The sequence below is a fragment of the Zingiber officinale genome, chromosome 11A, assembly GCF_018446385.1.
Source record: "Zingiber officinale cultivar Zhangliang chromosome 11A, Zo_v1.1, whole genome shotgun sequence".
Classification (NCBI taxonomy): Eukaryota; Viridiplantae; Streptophyta; class Magnoliopsida; order Zingiberales; family Zingiberaceae; genus Zingiber; species Zingiber officinale.
This window is the reverse complement of record NC_056006.1, coordinates 71,216,322-71,237,989: the sequence shown is the minus strand read 5'-3', so window position 1 is coordinate 71,237,989 and position 21,668 is coordinate 71,216,322. Positions and strand designations below refer to the sequence as shown.

At 33.3% G+C, this 21,668-nt stretch overlaps 1 protein-coding gene across 3 annotated transcripts; it reads right to left on the bottom strand.

Annotated features, from left to right (window-relative positions):
• Positions 1-12,992: 12,992 nt before the first annotated feature.
• LOC122032391 (RNA-directed DNA methylation 4-like) lies at positions 12,993-18,748 on the bottom strand. Of its 3 annotated transcripts, XM_042591681.1 has the most exons (9): positions 18,520-18,748; positions 18,317-18,400; positions 15,849-15,917; positions 15,264-15,305; positions 14,545-14,696; positions 14,359-14,468; positions 13,704-13,779; positions 13,551-13,624; positions 12,993-13,473 (listed from the first exon to the last, which is right to left on the bottom strand). In XM_042591681.1, exons 1-9 carry the CDS (start codon positions 18,526-18,528, stop codon positions 13,313-13,315), a joined length of 777 nt encoding a protein of 258 aa, XP_042447615.1. In that variant the 5' UTR covers positions 18,529-18,748; the 3' UTR covers positions 12,993-13,312. The 3 variants fall into 3 exon arrangements, with proteins under 3 accessions (XP_042447615.1, XP_042447616.1, XP_042447617.1); XM_042591682.1 differs by lacking the exon at positions 15,849-15,917; XM_042591683.1 differs by lacking the exon at positions 18,317-18,400.
• Positions 18,749-21,668: the final 2,920 nt, after the last annotated feature.

Here is a 21,668-nt window from a genome sequence, read left to right as displayed (position 1 = left end):
GTGGCGATCAGGATGAGGACGAGAGTAGTTGTGGCTTTTGGAAGTCTTCTGGCATGGGACCATGAGTAGAATAGAGGGATGTTCAATTGGCTATAGAAAATGAAAAATTTATTACAATGAGTGGAATAGACTTTGCTATATACCCCTTATTAAACAATGACTAAATGTGATGGAACTTGTCTTATTTTTCACTCGGTTTATTAGGGAATCATTTAGCTCATTGATGCAATTGACTTTTGGTTAAGGTTGATTAGGTTGATCAAGTTTGGTGTGATTTGAGTTTGAGTTTCGATGTTTTATTAATATGTTAGTTGACAAGAGGAAAATCTAAGTGAGTCACAGTTGACTAAACACTTGACGATCGAAAGTCCAATATGGAGTTGACATCAGATGTGAAGTCCTGGCAAGTCGAGGTTGACATGATCCTAGGCAATAAGGAAGTCTCGACAAATCAAGGTTTACCGAATGTCAGACAATGATAAAGTCTCGGTTGGTTATTGTTGATCGGATGCTAAGCAACGATAGAAATTCTGATTGGTCAAGGTTGAACGGATGTTGAGCAAAGGAAGTCCTAATAGGTTGAGTCCAATCGAATATCATGCAAGATGATAATTTAGCTTTGATAAGCTTGAAACATCAGCATTAGTCGATTGATAGGATGTATTGATCGACTGATGGACTCTAAACTTCGAAATTGGGGTTCGAGATATTTTTAGGGTTTGCTACAATAACTATTTTACAATAATTGTAAATATTAATTATATTTGCTACAGTAATTGTGAACAATAATTTGCTACAGTGCATGCGATTAATGAGTTTAATCAATCGACTAATAGCACTATAGTAACAAACAAAAGCTTCAGAAGTTGATTGGAAAACTCGACTAATCATAATCAATCGACGATGCCACTGTTCGAGAGATCAGAGAGTTCAAAACTCGACTGTGAGATTCGACAGATTAGATAATAATCGATTGATGGCAATAGGCAGTCGACTGATGTTGACATGGATAGAGCCATTGAACTAACAGGTTAGAGCAATGTTCAAACCTGTAGTGAATCAATTGATTGATAGATAAGATCAAGAGGTAGATAATTGAAGAAGTCGGTTCTTGAGAGGTTAGAGGCAAAGTGCTGTTGTATTTCCTATCATTAAGAGACAATCCAAAACTACAAAAGAGTAAACAAAAGCAAAGATCATTATGTAAAGTTATTTTCACTTTTATTTGTATTTGCATTCTTGTTGTGTTCGTGTTAACAAGTTGTAAGAAGCTTCTTCACCTTAAGAAGGTATCTAAGAAGGAAGGTTAGTGGTAGTAGTCATAAGGACTAGATCTTGAATGCCGTTGCCTTGTGAGGCGGTGAGCCAATTAAAACCAATCATGCATTGTGTTGTGTTGTGTTTTTAAGTTTTCATTACATTCTCAACAACAACGTGATTGAAGCTATTCACCCACCCTCTAGCTTGCACTGGTCATAACTAGCTCAATTAATTTAACTATACTAAAACGATAAGTTCCAGAGATCGGTGGATAGCTTAATTCAACTCATCAATAAGATTTTGAGATATGTAGTAACTTAATTTGATCGGTTGATAAGAAATTGTTTAAATGAATCAAACATTTATGAGGAAGTTTAGTATTCGATTTAGTAAGAACTTGTTTATATTCGTTCAATACACACAAGATCAATTAAACAAATAAACTTGTGTTGGATTGTGAAAGACGAGAGAGGAGGGATGAATCTCATTCGATTAAAACCTTTTCTTTTTCGTATCAGTAAAACTGAATTAGAGTATAGTTTGCAGTGGAATAAAAAGAAAACAAAAACTCAAAGACAATTGTTTTTTACTTGGTTTATAGTCCAGTGACTACTACTCCAAGGTCAATGATCCTTGATAGCTTTCGTTAGACAATTCTAATATAGTTCTTCCGAAGAAACCAAATCATACAAGTATGATATGATGATAGTAACAATTATACTATCTCCAAAGAATAAGTGCAAGTATAAAAAAGTTACCAACAACACTAATAAAAGATTGAGCACAGTTGTTGGAGAGCTTTTTGGAGCAGAAGTGCTGACGCTTGCATGAATAGTTACAACAAAAGTAGAATGAATCAGGGGTTAAGGTTCTAGTTGGCTTAGAGCTCGAAGCATTCTTTTATAGACACAGTTTGGCCGACTGAAAAATTGTTCAGTCGACTGATTCGTTCAGTTGACCAATCTCTTTATCCGTTGACTAAACCCCGCTCCTTTCCTTGTTTGTTGTAATATGAATTGTCTTGTCTATCTTTCCTTGTTTTTATCAGTCAACTGATCTTGATGATCAGTCGACGGAACCTGATTTCCTTTCTTATTTTCTGCAATTATCAAATATGAATAGGTCGACTGATAAAATGTATCAGTCGATGGATAACAACTGTATTTCTAACTTTTACATAACTCTTATTAGTATTGTGCCACACTGGCCGGATTGGTCTACTGATCCCATTTATTAGTCGAGCGAATCCACAGTTAACCTAATTTTCACTTATCTACAACACAGAGTTAGCACATGCAATAATAATAAACCTGTAAGACAAGATTAGTACAAATATATAGTATTCATGATTAAGATAATAAAGACTGTCTTGATCTTAACTTAGAAACCTTCATTGATTTTTTCAGTTGGATCAACACCTAAGGTTTGTCCTTACTAGAACACAACCTCACCACACTCCCTCCAGGAGCTTACCTCAACTCACCTGCCAAACATCGGGTCCTCCAGGCCTATTTGGACTTAACCACTCAGCATCTAATTGACCCGTCAAGACTTCTTCTTGATTCGACATCGGGACCTCCAAACATATTGAATCCACTTGCTAGATGTCAAGTTTGTTGGTGCGGTAATCACTAATGATCAAATTTAAGTTTTGATAAATGACAAATGGATTAAAGTTAGGTGATATGTTTTGTTGGCACAGCGGGGCCAGCAAGAGGGGGTGAATTGTCTAAAAAAATCTCCTCATTTTTTTGATTTGATTAGTAACACAAGAAAAACAACAATAATAAAACTAAACTAAACAACTTAAAATAAAGATGTAAGAGGGCCAGAAATTAACTTGGTTACAACCTACATGGTTGTTAATCCAAGGCAGTGAAAGGCACTAGAAAATCTCCTTCGTTGCAAGCAGAGAAACCTCTTACAGACGTTGACAACTCAAGAAATAGACTAGGAAAGAGTACAAGAGTCGTAGTTCAAGTTGTTGAATATTTTTTAGCTCCAAGGGCCTTTTTATACCTCCTGGAAAATTTTATCCGTGGGTAGAAGACACCTTCAAAAGGGTTCAAGGCACCTTCAAGTGGATAAAGTTTTATCCACAACTCAACGGCAACAAACAGTTACTTTATGCTCGTACTGTTCATTAAAGGCACCTTCAAGCCTTTGAAGGCGCCTTCAGTACTGTTTATGGAAGGCACCTTCCAAGCCTTTGAAAGCACCTTCGACATTGTTCATCTGAAAATGGTTAAGTTCGAGTAGCATTCCTCTCTGACTTCTTGTCCCTCGAACTGTTGCGCACATCCTTCTCGTCTGTCAGTGTACTCTTTCACATCATCTCATCCTTTGGATGCACTGAACTCATCAACTCTCTTCCCATGCCATCCTTCTTGTTAGCTGCGTCTTATGTTCAACTTCTTGTGTTCCTAAGCTCTTGCACACTTAGACACAAGGATCAAACACAACAGGATATAACTGAACTTGGTTGACCACATCAAAGTTACTCCAGAGTACTTACAATCTCATCTTTTTTGATGTGCATCAGTCCAGGTTCAAGTTAGAATTAAAAATGTAAAGTAGATAACAAATTACTTGTAAAATAAGTAAAAATTCTAAATAAAAAAATAATTCCTAACTCCCTCTGAACTTGTACCTAGTTCTCCCCTTTTGATGATATCAAAAAATAGGAAAAACTATAATAAAGTGTTAAATCAAATATTTTTAGGGGTGCATTACAAACATTACTAGAAGGCTAATATTTTTCAGAAATAATTTTGAAATATATTCTATTTTTAATAATTATGCTTCCATTTTGACACATATAATATAAAAATTTCTTTTTTGTTTTGAAAATTTTGAAAATATTTGTCGAAACTAAACAGAATAAGTTAGAGCAACAAAAAAATTTTCATGAAGAAATACTTTGAATTTGAAAAGAAATAAATTATTTTAGTAAGAAAATTAATTTTTGAAAATAAATTTGTAAAAATATTTTGTCAACTCTAAAAATTCTATTATTTTTCCTGGATGCATGAGACACATTGTTGAAAAGTAGAAAAATAAAATTTTTAAAATTTATATTTTATTGAATTTTTAATATTAATAATTATATTTTTAAAAAATAATTTATAATAAATCAGACATTATTCAAAAAAATATGAAAATATTTGTAAGGATAGAGAATATTATGTTTTAACACAAAAAAATAAGATTTTCAAAATTTAAGTTTATGAAATAAATTTAAATTTTAAAGTATGGTTTTTGTTAATAATTCCATAAAAAAAATAATTCAATAGTAAACAAAATTTCTGTTTATAGATTAAATCATCAGATAGTATATAAAAAAAAATTCAACTTGAGATACAAATAGAATTTGTTTTTTAAAAAAAAATTAATTGAGACAATTTCTATCCTAATAATTAAAAAGTATTGGAGTTTAATCTAAAAAAGATTTTGAAACTCAATATAAGTTGCTATCTACTGAATTTATTAAAAATTTTAGAGGTATATAGTTGAATTTTTCTAATTTATCCTTGGTAATTTTTTATGTACCAATTAATTCTATCATTATTTTCTAATGTTGATTTACAAAAGATATTTGAATTCAAATATGCATAATCATTTTCTAGCTTTTTTTATTTGTGCTTTTAATTTTTCATTTTCTATTTTTAGATTATCAAACATATCTAAGGGGGATGACTTTGCTAAGTTTAATTTTAACCTAGCATTATCTTTTTCTAATTGTACTAAGTTCTTTGAAAGCATTTTAATAGATTGGAAAGACTGTTTGGGAGAAAGTGCATGTACCTCGCTTACCTCGTGTTCTGATGCTCCCCCTTCATCGCAGTTTTCCTCTGATGGTCCTCCCCCTTCATCGATGCTCATCTCTAAACTACTTACATCTTCTCCTTGGTGGTCTGCCATTAGAGCTAGTCCTACGTAAGCTTCAATCTCAGACTCAGAGGATGACGATTCATCCTATGTAGCTTTCAAAATCTTGTGCTTCGATCTTGTTGGTCTTTTGCCCTTGTCCTTCTCCTTCTTCTTCAGTTCGGGGCAATCATCCTTGATGTACCCTTCTCCTTGGTAGTTGTAGCATCGAACTTTTTTTTCTCAGAAAGTGCTTTTCGCCTGTGACTTATTAAATTTATTAGATTTAATAAACCTATTAAATTTTCTTACCAATAATGTCGCTTCATCTTCGTTGATTGATTCTTCGGAGTCTAGATCTAGTTCTCCTTTCTGGTTGGCCTTTAGAGCTATGTTGTGGGTTGTCTTTTCTTCTTTATTTTGTAAGCCTACACATCTTGATTCGTGAAGTTCAAAAGTGAAAAATAGATTTTCTAATGAACTAACTTCGAGATCTTTAGATATATAAAATGAGTTGACTATAGAGGTCTACTCAGGTGTCCTAGGAAATACATTTAAAGTGTACCTTAATGAATCTTGATTCATTACCTTTTCTCCGAGATTCATGAGTCTGGTGATGAGTTCTTTGATCATCCAGTGCAGATGTGCGACCGTTCACTTTCTTCCATCCGGAGGTTCATCAGTTGGTTCCAGAGCAGATCCCATCTTGAGAGCTTTGCTTCGGAAGTTCCTTCGTGTAGTTCTAGGAACTTTTCCCAAAGTTCCTTTGTTGATTCGTAATCTCCGATCCGATTGATTTCCTGGGGTGGAAGTACGCCAACCAGGTAGAACTCGGCTCGTCTGTTCGCTACGAAGTCTGCTTGCTTCTTCTTGGTCCATTAGTATTATTCTTTTTCATTTTCTTGTGGGTCTTTGGGAGCTACAAAACTATATCTTATAATTAAAAGAATCTCAAAGTCCATTTTAAAAAATACTTCCATGCATTTCTTCCGTGTCGCGAATTCTCCTTCGAACTTTGGTGGATAAATACTTGGTCCGGTCATCGTCTTAGTGCTTAAGTCGGTGGTTAGTCCTTCTGAGACGTTCTGGCTCTGATACCACTTGTTGGTGCAGTGGAACATGCAAGAAGTGGGTGAATTGCCTAAAAAAAATACCCCTTCTCATTTTTTTGATTTGATTAGTAGTATAAGAAAAACAACAATAATAAAACTGAACTAAACAACTTAAAATAAAGATGTAAGAAGGCTAGAAATTAACTTGGTCACAACCTAAATGGTTATTAATCCAAGACAGTGAAAGACACTAGACAATCTCCTTCGTTGCAGGCGGAGAAGCCTCTTACAGATGTTGACAGCTCAAGAAATAGACTAGGAAAAAGTACAAGAGTTGTAGTTCAAGTTGTTGAATATTTCCTAACTCCAAGGGTCTTTTTATAGCTCTTGGAAAATCTTATCCGTGGGTGGAAGACGCCTTCAAAAAGGTTCAAGATGCCTTTAAGTGAATAAAATTTTATCCACAACTCAACAGCAATAAACGATTACTTTATGCTGGTACTATTCACTGAAGACGCCTTCAAGCCTTTGAAGACGTCTTCATACTGTTCATGGAAGGAGCCTTCCAAACCTTTAAGGTACCTTCAGTACTATTCATGGAAGGCGCCTTTCAAGTCTTTGAAGGCGCCTTCAACACTGTTCATCCGAAAATAGTTAACTTCCCTTGTTAATCATTTTTCGTTCCGCTCGTTTGGGTGATGCTTCAGTCGTCCAGAATTGAGCTCACCCAACCCAACTCCTACCTTTTGCTCGAGTAGCCTTCCTCCCCAGCTTCTCGTTCCTCGGACTGCAGTGCACATCCTTCTCGTTGGTCAATGTACTCTTCCGCATCATATCATCCTTCAGATGCACCAAGCTCGTCGACTTTCTTCCCGTGCCATCCTTCTCTCTAGCTGTGTCTTCCACTCGACTTCTTGTGTTTCTAAACTCCTGCACACTTAGACACAAGGATTAAACAAAATATGATCTAACTAAACTTGGTTGACCACATCAAAACTACCCCGGGGTACTTACAATATGTTTGTCTGACTTCTTTACTGAGTGTGTAGAAGTTGATGGGTGTAGAGGATCTGACACCCAGCTAAAGCCTAGTTAGATTTGAGGACCTAATAATTGGTACAAAGACTAGATAGGTCAAAGTGTGACTCGATATCTAGTAAGAAGTCTAGTTGGGTCTATGGGACATAACAATTGGCCGAAAATCAGTTGGGTCTACAAACCTCATAACTAGCGGGAAGACCTGGTGGGTCAAAGGGCAACCCAAGTGACTGTAAATGATAAGTAACATAAGTCACTAGAGGAGAGTAATCAACTGAGGATGAGTCCCGGTAGTACTGTAGGTGCTGATCCAGTTTAAGTCTATTTTGAAATCTAAACTGAAACCATGATTAAATCCTGGTTTTGGTAAGACAGAATCTAATTATTAATAATCTTATTTAACTGTACTAATTTTGTTTTGCAGGTTATATATTATTCTGTTAGACTAACGAGTTTTTGTAGTAGCAAAATTAAAAAAAAAAGTCTTGGATGAACAGTATTCGAGGCGCGTTATAACAATGCTTGGAAGCGCCTTGGACCCGTTGAAGGCACCCTCAAGGGTATAAACTTTACGCTGCGGGGAGGCGCCCTATATGGCGCTGGAGGCATCTCGGATGAGCGCTTGGAGGTACCTTGGAGCACTTGGAGGTGCCCTCATGCTAATAAAAACCAAAGCTTGCGGTGCTAATCGGGTTCGAAGTTTACAAGATCAATTTTAAGGTTGGAGGCACCTTGGATGGGGTTGGAGGCATCTTCAACACTCAATAATTGATCTCTTCGGCCAGTAAAAAGGACAGAACTCAGATATAAGCTTCAATGATCTTTCATCTGCTCCGACTGTATAAAATATATTGTGATGCTGGAGCGCTATTGCTTTGCTACATTCGACCACTGCCGACAGACCAACACCAACATCTGAACTCTCGACTTCAACAATCTTGTGTTGGTAATAATTTAACTTAAGTTATTTACATTACTGCTAAGGCTGTGTAGGTTGTTACATTGTCCTTTATTTCGTTCTTGTATTCGATTCTCTCTTCTGGTAGTTTTGGAATAGGTTTTTAGTGAATTGCCTATTAATATGGTCTGAAGGATTATGAGTCTTGGAGTAAGAGTTGATGAATATTCCAAACCAAGTAACTGTTTGTGTCCGTGTTTGCTTCTTTTTTTATTTATCTTTTCCGCTGCGTACTTATTTTCAAAAATCGAAAAAGAGTTTTTCACTGACCACTAAAATAAATCCGATAACATAAGTGGTAGTGACAATCCACATAATGATAGTCCCAATGGTTAAAGCACGAGAGGAGAATTTTTTATACTCCTTGGGTTTTGAACCCTAGGTGCATGGGGAGCCCCAAGATGTGTTTACCACTACACCATAGCTTAGAGGGTACTTATGAATTATTCATGAATAATATTCACAACAAAGTTTGTAAATTATATGCATCAATAAAACTTTTATTAACATAGTAAATAAATAAATACATATTAAAATGAGTAAATAAATTTATATTATCAAACTCAACAATCAATCAAACAAATTTTAAAATATAAAAGTTTAAAAAAAAATTGAATTCAGAGTTCGATAACATATAAATGAACCAAACTCTGAAGTAAAATTTGAACTAAACTCAAACTTGTAAAAAGTAAATCAAACCAAACTAAATTATTTTAACAACTTGATTTATTTTAAAATCGATTTGAGTTGACTCGATTATCTTATAAGCAAGTTTAAATATTATAAAATTTAATCCAGTTTATCTAGTTTATTGCCTAGTTCAAGTTTAAGACTTGATAATGATATAATAATTTATAAAGCTTTCATTGATAGTGTTAGGTGGAGTGCATCTTCAAATCTGATAAAGTAGCTAGCTAGTGTTTAACGCTGTTCAGGTTCATTAAAATTTGCGTAGGATCTAGTGATTTTTGAGAGCTAGGATGGAATTGAGAGTCTGAAAGGCAAGAATTGCACGTGGAGTATATACTAATTTATTAGGTTTTTTTTAAAAAAAAAGTTTACTTAAACGTTGTGGATTGATCAGAGAAATTTGTGTATTTAACTTAGTAGTAAAGAGATATTTGAAAAGAGAATTGTTCGTTAGATCATAGCTCATAGTACAAGTGTTGAACTTCCGATTCTTATGGAGATGATTTTAATTATTTAAGTTGGATTTTGTATCTCGACAAAGCATCCAATTCGTTGATTGATCAAGTCGAGTTAGCCGGTCTCAGTCGAGTTAGCCGGTCTCCTTAAATTGATTTGGACAAACTAATCAATTTAAACAATTTTAGTGAGTTTGTCTATCCAACAGGCCCGACCCAAGACATAGACCATTAAAATTTATACTTAGGGCTCCAATTTTATTGGGGGCTATTGATTAATTAATTAATTAAGACATTAAAGAAATTAAATTAGCATCATTGATATTAATTAATTATAAATATCTTACTAATTTATTAATAAAATCTTATCAATTACCTTACACTTATATTTATTTCCTCATTAATTCTGTCATAATTACTTTCCATAATTTTATATTTTATATAAAATTATATTCTACCTTAAATATAATTCATTTTTTAATTGACATAATAATATTATTATTATTATTATTATTACTTTATAATTAACAACATTATTTCTTCGTGATATTATCAAAAAATATCATTCTTCTTCCTAGTCGATAATATTTTTTCTTCGTTCTTTCTTTTTCTTTCTCGATAATAATATAATTAGATATTTTTGAACCATTTTTTTAAAAAATAATTAAATAATTTAGTAATTTTATTAATGAAAAATAAAATTATTATTAAAATATCAGTTAGAAAACTAAATTATATATATATATATATATATATATATATATATATATATATATATATATATATATATATATATATATATATATATATATATATTAAAAATAATATTTAATTTAAAAAAAAATCAAATTTTTTTTAAACTTATCATTTTCTGTTCCAAAATTCAATTAAAAAAACGTTAGTAAAAATTTAAAAAGAAATTTCAGAACTGTGGCCTACGAGTCACAATTTTCTTGAAATAAATTTTTGCCCCGACCGGTCTGACATTCGTGTGCCCAGGTCACGCTCGCATACGAGTCAACTTGATTCAATGCAAATTCGGACCCTGGATTTACACCCCCCTCAGCAGATAGGTCGACCGAAGCAAACTGACCGAGCTGACTTACCGAGGCTTGCGAATCACAATTTCCTTAAAATAAATTTTTACCTCGACTTGTCCGACATTCGTGTACGCAGGTCACACTCGCACACGAGTTAACTCGGTTCAATGTAAATTCGAGCCCTGAATTTACACCCCTCCTTGCACCCACAAGTGTGAGAGAGTCTCTATCTAAACATTTGTTCACAATTTCAATGTATATGAATCAATATAAATCAATAAAATTGGTTTAAAACTTTTAATGTGGGACTTAAGTCCTATTCATAATTGAACCTCTTTCCTCTTCTATTTCTTTTTCATTCACTTATTCAACATCTAGTCATGGATGATCTTATAGTCACGTATTTGAATCGCAGCATGTGTATGCCTGAATCTCTATAGATACTCATGAATGATACTAAATCTAATTCCTCATGGTAAATAGGTACTCAAATCTTTTTCAAGCTTAGATATTCAAGAATATTCATTAAAGTAAAAAAAAAATATATTTTTCTACTCCACACCAAATTAAAGGTAAATAATTTTTGACATATTTTAATCTGGAAAAACTATTTTTTCTTTAAAAGTCTCTTGTGCTTTTTGAGTTTTCTCGTGCCAATTTTTTTACTTAAACATTTGGAAAAAGGACAAAATGCCTCATTATTAATTCAATAAAAAGAAAATCATTTTGCTTTTCAAAATTTTCTAATTTTTTTTCATCCTCTAACTTAAAATTTTTCAATTTGCTTCGTAGATTTCAAAGGTGATTTTGGATTGATAAAGATATTGAAATTTTGAGTAAATTGGAACAAAAATGCAAATTCAAGAAAGTAAATTGTTAAAATAGAAAAAACTCCAAGGGGTAAACTAACAATTAATTATAGATCACGTTACCCCGGATAATGGTGCGTCGGTAGAACATCTGTTATGTTTCTAGACGTCTAATAATTGAATCCTAATTTCGATGAATTTACATATAAATTTTTGATGAACCATCTTATTTTTTACAATTTTAACTTAAATATATTCAAACTAAGATTTAAATAATTCAAACAAAATTCAATTTAAATCATTTTTAATTATACTTCAAATATATTCGAATCAAAGTTCGGAACAATTTGAATCGAACTTAAACTTAAATTTTATTTTAAATCGAACTTAGTAAAAAAAAAATATTTATATTTTCAAGCTCCAAATATCCTATATATTGCAGGACAACTCCAGAAATGAAAGACAGATTGGACTTTGGGGTGGTATGATATGGATCCGTCCATGTTCTGGTGCATTCGGATTCTTTTTAATTCTTCAGGTCAACCATCGAGGCTTACATGTTAATTTCCCCGACGGCTCTTATTCCGAGGTAGAACATATGATCTTTGCCTCCAAATCATAGATTTTATTTGTTTTTGTTCCTAATAAATTGATAGATTGTGATTATTTTAGTAGAGAGGTTGAAGGATATGATTTGAAATTTCATTATGCGTCGGATAAAATGGATGAAATTTATCGTTATGTCCGTCGTCCGACATTGGCATCATGGGGTCGTAGAGGTGCCGTGACTTCTGTGAGTCACTGTCGTGATGCCGTAGGTGCACAAGTTGTGGCATGACACCCGTGGACGCATAGGTCACGGCGGGGACATCCATGGATGCATGGTGGGGATGTCTGTGGAAATATGCGGGGATGCCCGTGGGTGTCTAGCGAGGATTTTCATGAGTGAGTAGGTTGCGACGAGGATGCTGCAAGTGGATGTAGAAAATATGCTAAAAATTAAACTTATGTTAATAATTTTAATCAACTCATAATTAGAAATTAGAAATCTAAATAAACTTAATCAAAGTCTAATAAAACTATTTCATTGTTCTCGTAAAATGCCTAGTTGATTAGAAAGTGACAGACTTACTACAATGGAGTAAGGGATCAATTCTCGACGGGTACATATTCTTGGGGAAAAAAAATTCCTTCCTCTTCTTAGCTAATATATCGATTATTTATTTTTCTTCATATAACTTGAAACGTATTATAAGGGCGTTTGAGATGAATGTAATAAAACTATTTCATTATATATATATATATATATATATATATAATTTCAAAATTAAATAATAAAATATTTATTTATTTATCATATGGAGATGTGTGATTCAGTATTTTTTTTTAAAAAATATATTTTATTTTAATATTTTATATTTATATATTTTTTAAATACATAGATTAAATTTTTTATTTTTAATTAATATATTTTTATATTTAAAAAAATATTAAAATTATACCGACAGATTATAATACGGTACCATAATTATACCATAAATCAAAACTTCTACGCAGCTCCGGTATAAAAAAGATAATTTACCAGCAAGTGGATGATACTCGTGGCTTTGATTACAATGTGGTAATCCAATGAAAGTTCGGCTTCAGAAGTGCTTATATTATCACAAGTAAATATAAGTTTTCGCTTCAGAAGTGCTTATATTATCACAAGGAAATATAAGTTTTGGCTTCAGAAATGTCTATATTATCACAAGAAAATGTTGTAATCTACACCTACATACTCAGTAGCTTATCGACTTTTAAACTGTGAAAATTATGAAAATTTAGCATGAAAAATTAAATTTTTAGATTTCTAATTAATTTGCACAAAAATTAATATTTACATTGTTCTGAAACATTAACCACCAAACACACTACAGGAATAAATGCCAACTTTGGCTGTCTTATGAAAAATCGACCACCACAAAATATACATCAAAATGAGACAATCACTATGAATTGACATATTCCCATCTCCAGTTCTCTCGATTTTCCTTTCCTCTTCACTGCCAACTCGTCGTTAATAATCAATGACAGGATTTTTATTCTCATCTTCAGCTTCTGAAGTGATTGCTTCAACTTAACAAATGTTCAATAGACAAATTTATCGATAATCCCATCTCCAGTTCTCTAGATCATCCTCTTTACTGGCAACTTGTTCATAATTTGAGTCAGAATCTTCAAAGTAAGCGAAAGCACTTTCATTCTCATCTTCATCTTCTGACGTCTCTTCATCACAATAATCATTCCATGGATTGTTTTCAGCTGCAAATGAACAAGTATTAATATTTATCAACATTAATATGAGTCAGATTAAGAGGAAATAAAATATACAGTCATACCATTTGAATCATCACTTTCATAATCAGATTGTGATAGACCATCATCATAGTCGTCCTCCATATAAACTTGCACTCTGTAACAATGATACATAATGAATATCAAAATTAAAATCCAATTGTAAGTCTAGATTAATCAAATGTCCAAATTCATACAATGGATACTCTTCAGTGTTATCCGTGTTTGTGTCCACACCCACTTCATGGGTATATATGTCGTAAACAAAGTTATCTGTTCAAAAGAAATAAAAGGGACAATTTAGCAATGAGAAGATCATAAAAAATCTCATGGAAGATCTTAAACTACATATAAAGTTAATCTAAATTGGATTTTTTGTTTTCAAGCGTCTAAAATAAGGAAAAAAAAACTGATTTAGCAAATCTCAATGTCTGCAAATTTTCTATGCCGTGAGTTACAACCCATCTTCCTAATCCACTAAGGTTCCAGACTAGATTTTCTTCTTCCACATGCATCGCATGGATGTGGTTTATGGAAATAAATGAATGGAGAAGAGATTCTGTGATCCCAAGGCTAGTCACCCTGTATTCATCATATATACAGGCTAGTAAGGTACAATTTTCTAAACAGATGTCAAATTAGCCGAGCAACAAGAGGATCAAAAAGCTAAACTGATAAAAAAAACGAATATTTAGTTTTAGGAGCATAAACTAGTCTAATTTAGCTAATAAAGAAATATATTATTTATCATGTCAAAACAAAGGAGTAAAAGTTGATAATTAGATGATATAGAAGACTAAAATATAACATGATTTGTCACTGCAAGATTAAGGATGGTGGAGAAGATGGAACCTTCTGTAGTTGCTTTGTAATGTTCAATCTCTTCAACTGCTTGTGGAAGGAATTCCCTTAGAAGTGGTAAATACTTATCCAACATTGCACCATCAACATCAGGAGCATCTCTGCATTCAAGAATCTCTTTTATAAACCAGAAAGATACACAAAAGAAGCAATACAAATACTGAATATTAAATTTACTTGGCCTTTGGCACCCTTTGGTGAGTTTCATCCTCAGCATCAACTCGAACAACATCATACAAATAACATTTTTCATGCAAAGAGTATTCTTCTTCATCTATGCTTCCCCTTTTCTTCCATATTTGTTCAAATCGAGAACTTCTAGTGAGATCCTATAAGATTTAATACGACTTAGCTACATTATCTTGGGAATAAAATCATCCAAATTCAATGTTGCATAATTTTAGCAATGAATTGACAATGAAGCATCTCATGATAAAACCAATATGAATGAGCAAACAAACAACTAATAGTCAAGATCATTCCAATGATCTCGTAATATTCAAGTGGATCCTATACGTCAAAAAGAATAAAAATTTTATGATACTAATTGAGCAATTGGTTTGGCCGCAAGGAAATTAATTCACTAGATTTCAGCAAAAACGATTAGACATATGATAATCAAATGTGAAGAGTATATAAGAGTCAAACTATGCTTACATTTACTCACATTAACAATGAAAAACTGTTTTATCACAAACACATAATTGATCTTGTCATGTGTATAACTGCATTATTGATCTTGTCATGTGTATAACTGGTGTATCTACTTAAAAATTATGATATGTAAAATAAATGTTACATTAGAAGACATCTAACACAAAAATTCAGATGTGTGTGTTTCATGCATTGGAGAAATTGCAATAATAATTCAATAACATGACGGAGTAATGATCTACCTCATGCTCTTTTATAGCCTTGGACCGTAATTGATCATGTTTCTGCAGGCACAGAAAGTGCAACAAGAATGAATCTATAATTTGAGGCAAAACTGCTGAATATTTTTAGGATTAAGTAAAGTTATTAAACTAGAAAAAATAATAATGGCATCAAAGTAGGCAAATCAAGTGCTATGCATTTTCCATTTTTTTTTTTGAAAGGCCAGGGATGATAGCAAAAAAAGTGTCCAATAATTTGTTTTTGCAAGCGATTTTAGAAAACATGCTCAATATCATTTGATAGAATAATTTCCTCAGATCTTTGTAATGTGAATCTTACAAAAGATTAATAACCAATTCTATGTTAGAATTATGTGCTAGCAAAAACATTCTTTAGGCAATTTTTATGATTAAGGTAGGAATCATAAATATAATACATGGCAGAAATTGCATAAAATATTGTCATTTTAGTAGTGGCGATAATAGCAAATATAAATCAAAGGAAAAAAATGCAGCAGTGAAATGGTAAACAATTTTGCAAGATTAGGTTAGAGTAACATCATCTCCTTGATGATGTAACATAAGAAATTGAATTGATAACATTACCTTATCAGGTTTATACAAACTTCTACGGTCAGATCTCCCCTTAAATTCTTTTGTATTTCTGGAAGGTTGCTGCGGGTTGAAAAGAGAGAGAGAAAGAAGATTACTAACAGATTCAACAGATGAAGTCTAAATCAATGAATTACAATGGGAGATTAGATGTTCAAATGGCGGAATATGTTATATCATATGCCTCTATAGCACACAGATAAAGGAAAGATGATAGTAACTCAATAATCTTAGGTGTGCAAGGCAATATGCTTGCAAGAGATCTATGAAAATCCTGTCCGAGGAACAATAAATATCCAAGGAAGGAAATATTTGGCTGGTAAACAGAATCAAAGATTTTTTTTATAACAAAGAGAGGATAATTGTGGGAATAAATTAGACATAAGAAGCCTTAAAAATTCGGGCCTTCATCAGACACTTCTACTTCAAAAACATCATTTTTGAGCAGGCAAAAGAGCATTCATATCTCTATAAAATAAAAATGATTACAAATTAAAACAAATTATTAGATTATATGATTAATGCAAGTAGGAGCATCATAAACTGTGTTAATGTAAACAAGTGGAAGAAAGAGGAACATGCTAAAAGATAACCACCTCTCAAATCAAATGAAAAAGGAGTATACAGAGAGTAACAGAGATTAGGTGTTAACCAGAAAAGAATGCAGCACATCTTTGACAGACTGGGAGTGCCCAACTGTCTCAAGATGCTGAACCAAAATCTTCTTACTTGCAAGCTCATTGAGAACTGCAATTTAGAAGCCTCATTGATGAGAAATTTTCAGTCATATATGTTCACAGAATAAAGACAACTCCACATAGTGGAATAAGGCTTGGTTGTTGTTGTTATAGTATATGTTCATGGAATAGTCAGCCAATCAAAGCTACTTATCAGAAATTACAAAGTAAAATACAGAACATGAGGGGTTATCCTTTTTTAAAACTGTCAATTACAAACTTATAAGGAACTCCTCAGGTCTTTCCAGTAGCTTTATATTTATATCATTGGACATTATACAAGAGTTCATGATTCCCTTTCACCAAAAGGGAAAAACTCAACCCATGTGATTTAGGAATTACAATTTACGAGAAGAAAAGTAAAAACATGAAGACAAAAGGAACCTAATAATCCAATACAAAGATCACTTTATTGTAACAATTACATGATAGATCTTTGTGGTAACCTAATGAACAAAAAATTCTCAAAAAACCACCACTCTATCTGTTCTGTCTGGATCAATTGTCTGCCATTTATCTAATGTTTAAGTGTTTGAACACATGGCATCACTGCACCCAATTCAAAGGGGGGAAAAATACTACATATCAAGTAATTTTCAATCTTCAAATCATTTTTTAAACAAAAAGGCAACCAAACTAGCATATATAACACCAATTAGAAGACAAAATGACCAACAAGAGTATAACATGGGACTAATATTTTGTGAAAAGATCAAACATTTGATTGGCCAATGCTTAGGCTAGGTAGCATGTTTGTGGTGGCAATAAATAACCATAATGAAAGCTATAGATATCTAACACAACATAGTCATCGCTAATGTCACTTTAAGTTTCCAGTAAAGCAAAAAAAGGAATCATAAAAGATCAAAACATCATTCCACGGTGATGAATTTTCTAGTCCAAAAACATGGGATCATGTTATAAATTGGACAATGACCAAACTGTGGTTGCAAGAGTTCACTCTATGTAATTTGGAAACATATATTTTCTTCATGGGCATTGAATATTATTAAGAATTTTGAGGTCATAAACTAAAGTCGATATATACCAAATAAAACTCTAGTGCACATATTAAAGTTATTTCTCTGTTGTTTACCTCATTTGAATAGTTCAATGACTACATCACATATTTGGAATAAATGGCATTGCCTATGAAAATTATTTTTTGCTATTCTCATGAAGCCAATAAAATGGCTACTTTCTTTCAATCTGCACTTATATGCACAAACTTCTTCATGAATGAGGAATGGAAAAAATAAGACATAACAAATGAATCTATAGGATTGGAGCTTTCAGAGTTGAGGAGATTGAAATACAAAAGATGAAGAATCAACAAATTGTCTATTTTGGGGACTAGGGCGTACTTGCTACAACAAGGAGACAGAATAGAAATTTTTGTGATCGGACAAGACATGAAGCAGAAATCTTAATATGTATGTGAGGGTTACACAGCATCAAAATGACTAATTGAGAATTTTTCTTGTTGAAATCATGATTACAAAATCTATAAATATTCAATATCATTACTAACAGACTATTGATATATGCTACCCCATTTCAGTTTGACTCCTTCTTTCCAAGTCCCTAGCATATAAAGAACATAGATTATAGCTAGAAACCATTTTAGAGTTCCTCCGTTTTCAAGTAGCAACAACTCAATAAATGCATGCATTGAAATTATGATAATCCCATTAAAAACAGTAAAAAGAAAAGAAGAAAGTTAACCTTTTCCTGTGCCGCAATCAGATATGGAGAGATTTCCAAGACCCAAGAATGCTTTTTTATGTGGCCTTTCATCAATCTCCAACCCTAACCACATAACCCCCCCCCCCCCCCCCAAAAAAAACCCCAACCTTTATCTTCGCCTCCTTAATATTATTCAAACAAAATTACAAAGGAAAAAAGAAAAGAAAAGAAAAATAACTCACAGAAGGCATCGAGTTTGGCTTGAAAGGCCTTCCGCTTAACCCTAACGATCACCGGCTTTCCGGTGATCAAACTCAGAGGTGAAGGCTTTCCGGTGATCAAACTCAGCGGAGGAGACTTTCCGGTGATCGACGGAGGAGCCATCGAACGAATGTAAACGCCCAGAGAAAAAGAATCGCCCGGAGAAAAAGAATCGCCCAAAGAACAAGAATCGAGGTTTCGGTGAATAGGTTTCGTAAAAGAAAATGACTCCGTATCTGCTTATTTATAGGCTGTGCCACCCAGCACCGGTCCGGTTACCCGTTGACCCTGTTTCGATGGCCCAAATAAGTTGCAGCAGAGTCCATTTATTGAGCTATCTCTGTTAGCTTTCGAATGAGAGGCCTCCGAGCTGAGATTTTGTCAATTAAACTTAATTTCAAGGTGATTTTCAAAAATGCTTCCAATATTTATTAGTTATCGTTAAAATATCACTAAAAGTATTTTACTATTAAATTTCACCGAATATCACTAAAAGTATTTTACTATCGTTAAAATATCACTAAAAGTATTTTACTATTAACTCGATCCAAATTATAATTTAAATGAGAAAATAAATTTAAAGAAAATTGTAGTCCATTTTAATCCGATTCTAATTATAATTTGACGTGTAAATTACAGAAGAAATAAAAAATTAAAGATTAGGGAGTAAAACATCACGGACTATAACTTCAGAAATTACACCGAAAAAACAATTCTAGAGATTAAACACCGGATGAGATCCCCTTTTAATCACCTACCATTTGATTTTAATTTGGTTTTTTTAATTCACTATGGATTTTTATATTTATCTAAATATATAGCGTTGGAGCCGCAAAATGTCGATTCAAACTATAAATCAGTCTTCTCTACTCCGTCTCTCCTTCTCTCTCATGCTATCTCCTTGCTCCATCGATCGGTCTCCATTCCGGCGATTCCATCGGTAAGTAGAAGGAAGAGATAGCAGAAAGGGAGAAGCGGTCTCCATTGTTCAACGTTTGGATCCGAGGCCACGCCTTCGCTTGCAAGAATCACTTCTCTGGTCTTCCCCCAAATGGTCCGCCTTGGATTTCCCGGGCCCGACTGTTATCACTACCAGAAATTGATAGTCAGGGATTTTCTAGACCATCTTGAGAGCGACGATCTTAATCTAGGTGCCTTTTCTTTTCCGATCTAATCTCTTCCACCGCCATTCTTTCTCCTAATCTGGTTTCCCCCTAATTCGATCGGGAACACCCGAGTTCTTACCCTAGTTCTTGACTTCCAAATTGAAGTCTTTGCAGAAGCTTTGAGCATCTATGAATTCAAGGAGAAAATAACAATACTCCTTAGACGGTTGTTTCTCCTCTACAGATTTAAAGAAGACTAAAAAATTACAATAAAAAAAAAAGACAGTAATCTATACTTATTAGAACTAGGAAGCTAAACAGAGATGAGTCTCAAGCTTAAAATGAGAGTGAGATCAAGGGCTAAACAGGGATGTGCCTTGAGCTTGAAAAAAAAAAATCCTCTTTAAACTTGTTTTTCTCTTCTACAAATTTAAGACGAATTTATGTTTTCATTAAAAGAACTCTGAGATAAAAACTTCGATTGAATTTGTTTGCATCTTTTTCATGTCCATCTAAATTTTCTAATTGTAGATTGGATTTTAAAATTGTATTTAGTGCAAATGTGCTCGACTTTCTAGAAAATGTAAGTCCTTGAACTTTCATATCTCAATCTTGCAGGAGTTTGATTGCTAATCTTTTCGTTATTTTTTCCTGGCATAATTCAGCGAATTATGATGTTTATCCGATTTGGATGAGGACCCATGTCAAAATTGAAAAGAAGATAAATTCCTGAGCCGGATTATTTCTATGTTTGCGTATTCTATCTCTTTAGCTTTGCATTACATTAAGAGATGTGATTATCTGCAATACTTTCCTCCCATTAGCCCCTCGGTCATGAATGCAATCTCTCAACAAACTCAACAATCATCCCAATTCATAATTGCAGTCTATCAACAAACCCCCCTAATCAGGAAGGAAGCCTCTTTGCAAACATTCCCAGACAGGAGTAAAATCCATCTGCAAAGTTCGGTCCCATGGCAGATGTGTTAAGGAACGACATCTCAGATGCTTTCCTTTGATGATTTGTTGGATGCATCTAACGCTGTTTAATTTTAGATCGTTCTCATTCTTTCAACTTGAGTTCTTGTTCTTTCAACTTGAGCTAGATAAATATTTAAATGGTGTTTAATTTAGGGATTTGGAAATGAGCGAATGAATTCATTCCCAAATCTTGTGTTTGATTAATAAGGATGAAATTAAAATTTTAAAATAAATTAAAAAATTTGGGTATTGATGAAACCTACCTCCTCCCTTGGGTTTGATGAAAATAAGAATTAAGTTTTGGATGAAAATACTCTTAATATATTTGTTCAATTTTTCTATCATATCACTTTCTCTCTCCTTATTTTCTCTCATCGTACTTTCTCTCTCCCCATTCTATCATCACACTTTCTCTCTCATTATATTTTCTCTCTTCTCAATTTCTCCCAATTATATACTCTTTCTCCTTATTTTCTCTCATCACACTTTCTCTCTTTTCATTCTTTCCTATCATACTTTCTATCTCTTCATCCTCTCTCATCATGCTTTCTCTCTCATCATATTCTCTCTCTTTATTTTTCTCATTATACTTTCTCTCTTCTCAATCTTTTCCATCACTCTCTTTTTTCATTTTCACTGATCACATTTTCTTTCTCTTCATTCTCTCTCATCACACACTGTCTCATCACATTCTCTCTCCTCATCCTCTCTTATCATGCTCTCTTCCATCATGTCCCCTCAGGACGATCTAGTGGCTAGCACATGAGGTATTGCCACCATGAGGTTTGGGGTTCGAATCTCGAAAAAATCGAGGTAAATGGCTCCCTGATGTGTTAGTCACTATTCCAAATGCTAGTAGCCGTCCGTGATTTACCTCATCCGTATTGGCCCTGAGATGGGTTGGCAGGGGCGTTGGGGGAGAGCGTATTATCTTTTGCCACCATGCTCTCTCCCATCACTCTCTTTCTTTATTTTCTCTTATCACATGTTTCCTCTCTTTATTCTCTCTTATCACACTTTCTCTCTCATCATATTTTTCTTTC

What these genes read in the sequence shown, in the direction of transcription:
- LOC122032391 (XM_042591681.1), bottom strand. An exon ending in TGATTGCGGCACAGGAAAAG is followed by an intron (nt 15,918 to 18,316) that starts GTTAACTTTCTT and finishes TTCAACCCGCAG; the next exon opens with CAACCTTCCAGAAATACAAA. An exon ending in TTACAAAGCAACTACAGAAG is followed by an intron (nt 13,780 to 14,358) that starts GTTCCATCTTCT and finishes TCTTTTGAACAG; the next exon opens with ATAACTTTGTTTACGACATA.